We start from the raw sequence: 1,676 nt of genomic DNA on the forward strand, positions 1-1,676 counted from the left end.
CTATCTCTGCCAAAAGCAAGATCTTGACATTCACAAAACCAAGCTAAAAACACCAGCTAAAAAGTCAGTGAAAAACAGCAAGCTGACCTTGCCATCACATTAAAGATGGCACTAATTTCATGTTACACTAAAGATGGCTTTCTTCTTGGGTCTTCGTGTTGCTTTACAGTAAATGCACGTCACTGCAGTAAATATTACCATAGATACCACCGGCCTTGGCATAGGTCAGCGATATAATGCAGGCAGCAAAAGTACACCCCTACTCTAGGCCCACTCATCGTCCATTCTCATATCCTGGGAAAAGTGCCTGCAGTGTTTTCTGCAGGGACCTGTTGACCAGAAGAGTGTAGGTGTTACCCAGTTCCTGGCGGCATGTTGGGCAGCTGAACACCTCAGCCTTGAAGGATCTCTGCAGACAGCTCTGCAAGGTTGCAAATACACACAGAAAACCCGCACCATAGTTACACAGAGTGAGAGCACAGTGTTTCCAAGGCTAAAGAAAGCATCAATGTCAATCTTTGCAGCTTCAAAATGTAGCTATAAAAATGTAAATATTTATATTCCTAATTCTTAACACATCATAAAAGAGAACGTCTATGAGGTATATACGCCTAAAAGTAGCACAAAGAAAACCCAAGGAAGATGGCAACTTTCCTTTTCTTAAAACTTTTTTGACCTTATGGATTTTAGCACAACCCAAATGGTCTCATGGCATTACACATAAGCAAAGAATCGCACATTTAGATAATTGCATGAGATCACGGTGACAACCACTTGATGAACAAGTCAGGCATCTTGGAACACTAACAATGAAAAAAATTTTAATTATGGGGTTTTACGTGCCAAAACCACGATCTGATTATAAGGCATGCCATAGTGGGGGACTCAAAAAATTTTGACCACCTGGGGTTCTTTAACGTGCTCCTAAATCTAAGTACACGGGTGTTTTCGCATTTTGCCCCCATCGAAATGTGGCCGCCGAGGCCGGGATTCCATCCCGCAACGTCGTGCTCAGCATCCAACACCATAGCCACTAAGCAACCACGGCGGGTGGAACACTAACAATGTTTTATTGTCATATTAAGCACGTTTGCTGACCTATGCAGTAGGCTGAGTCACTCTGGTTACGTGTTATTCTTTTTCTCACCACTCTTGGTGCGATCATGGTAGCCTAAGGAAGTAGCATGCCTTGAAGGCAGCATGTACAGTGTAGTGTGCTTACTCAATTTGAACATAAACCTTTCTTTCAGAATAAAGGAACTATACAAGTGACAGTATGCCAAGATTGAGAACAAAAATGAGGTTACACTAGCCACACCCTCATTTCACTGGGGATCAAGCCTGCCCAGCATAGGGCCTTTCCTGAATACTTCACTGCATGCAGCCACTGTATCCTTTAGATGAACGCACCGTGTGATTGGATGGGAAAAGGCAAGGGTTACTGTTTCTGCGGCTACCAGCGCACACTTGCCATTCTCTGCAAACCTTATGTTGACTAAATCGAAGTACCCCACTGATAGTTGTCTTCCACACAAATGCGACAAGCAATTATTATTCAGGCAGAAGCAACACAAAACAATACGCTCTCAGGTTAGTGCAACCCAGTCAAAAAAAAAAAGACGATTGACTCCAATTGGCTTTCCAATAGGAATCAACTGGAACCAATAGGAGCCAAG

The 1,676-nt window shown here is 43.1% G+C and overlaps 1 protein-coding gene across 1 annotated transcript in view; it reads right to left on the reverse strand.

Annotated features, from left to right (window-relative positions):
- Positions 1 to 274: 274 nt before the first annotated feature.
- Positions 275 to 1,676, reverse strand: part of LOC119464032 (E3 ubiquitin-protein ligase UHRF1-like) — a 36,536-nt gene continuing 35,134 nt past the window's right edge. The window contains exon 12 of the mRNA XM_037724850.2: positions 275 to 421. Within this exon, the coding sequence (XP_037580778.1) occupies positions 275 to 421 (147 nt within the window). The remainder of the gene's footprint in view (positions 422 to 1,676) is intronic.

The sequence above is a fragment of the Dermacentor silvarum genome, chromosome 9, assembly GCF_013339745.2.
Source record: "Dermacentor silvarum isolate Dsil-2018 chromosome 9, BIME_Dsil_1.4, whole genome shotgun sequence".
NCBI classification, from domain to species: Eukaryota; Metazoa; Arthropoda; class Arachnida; order Ixodida; family Ixodidae; genus Dermacentor; species Dermacentor silvarum.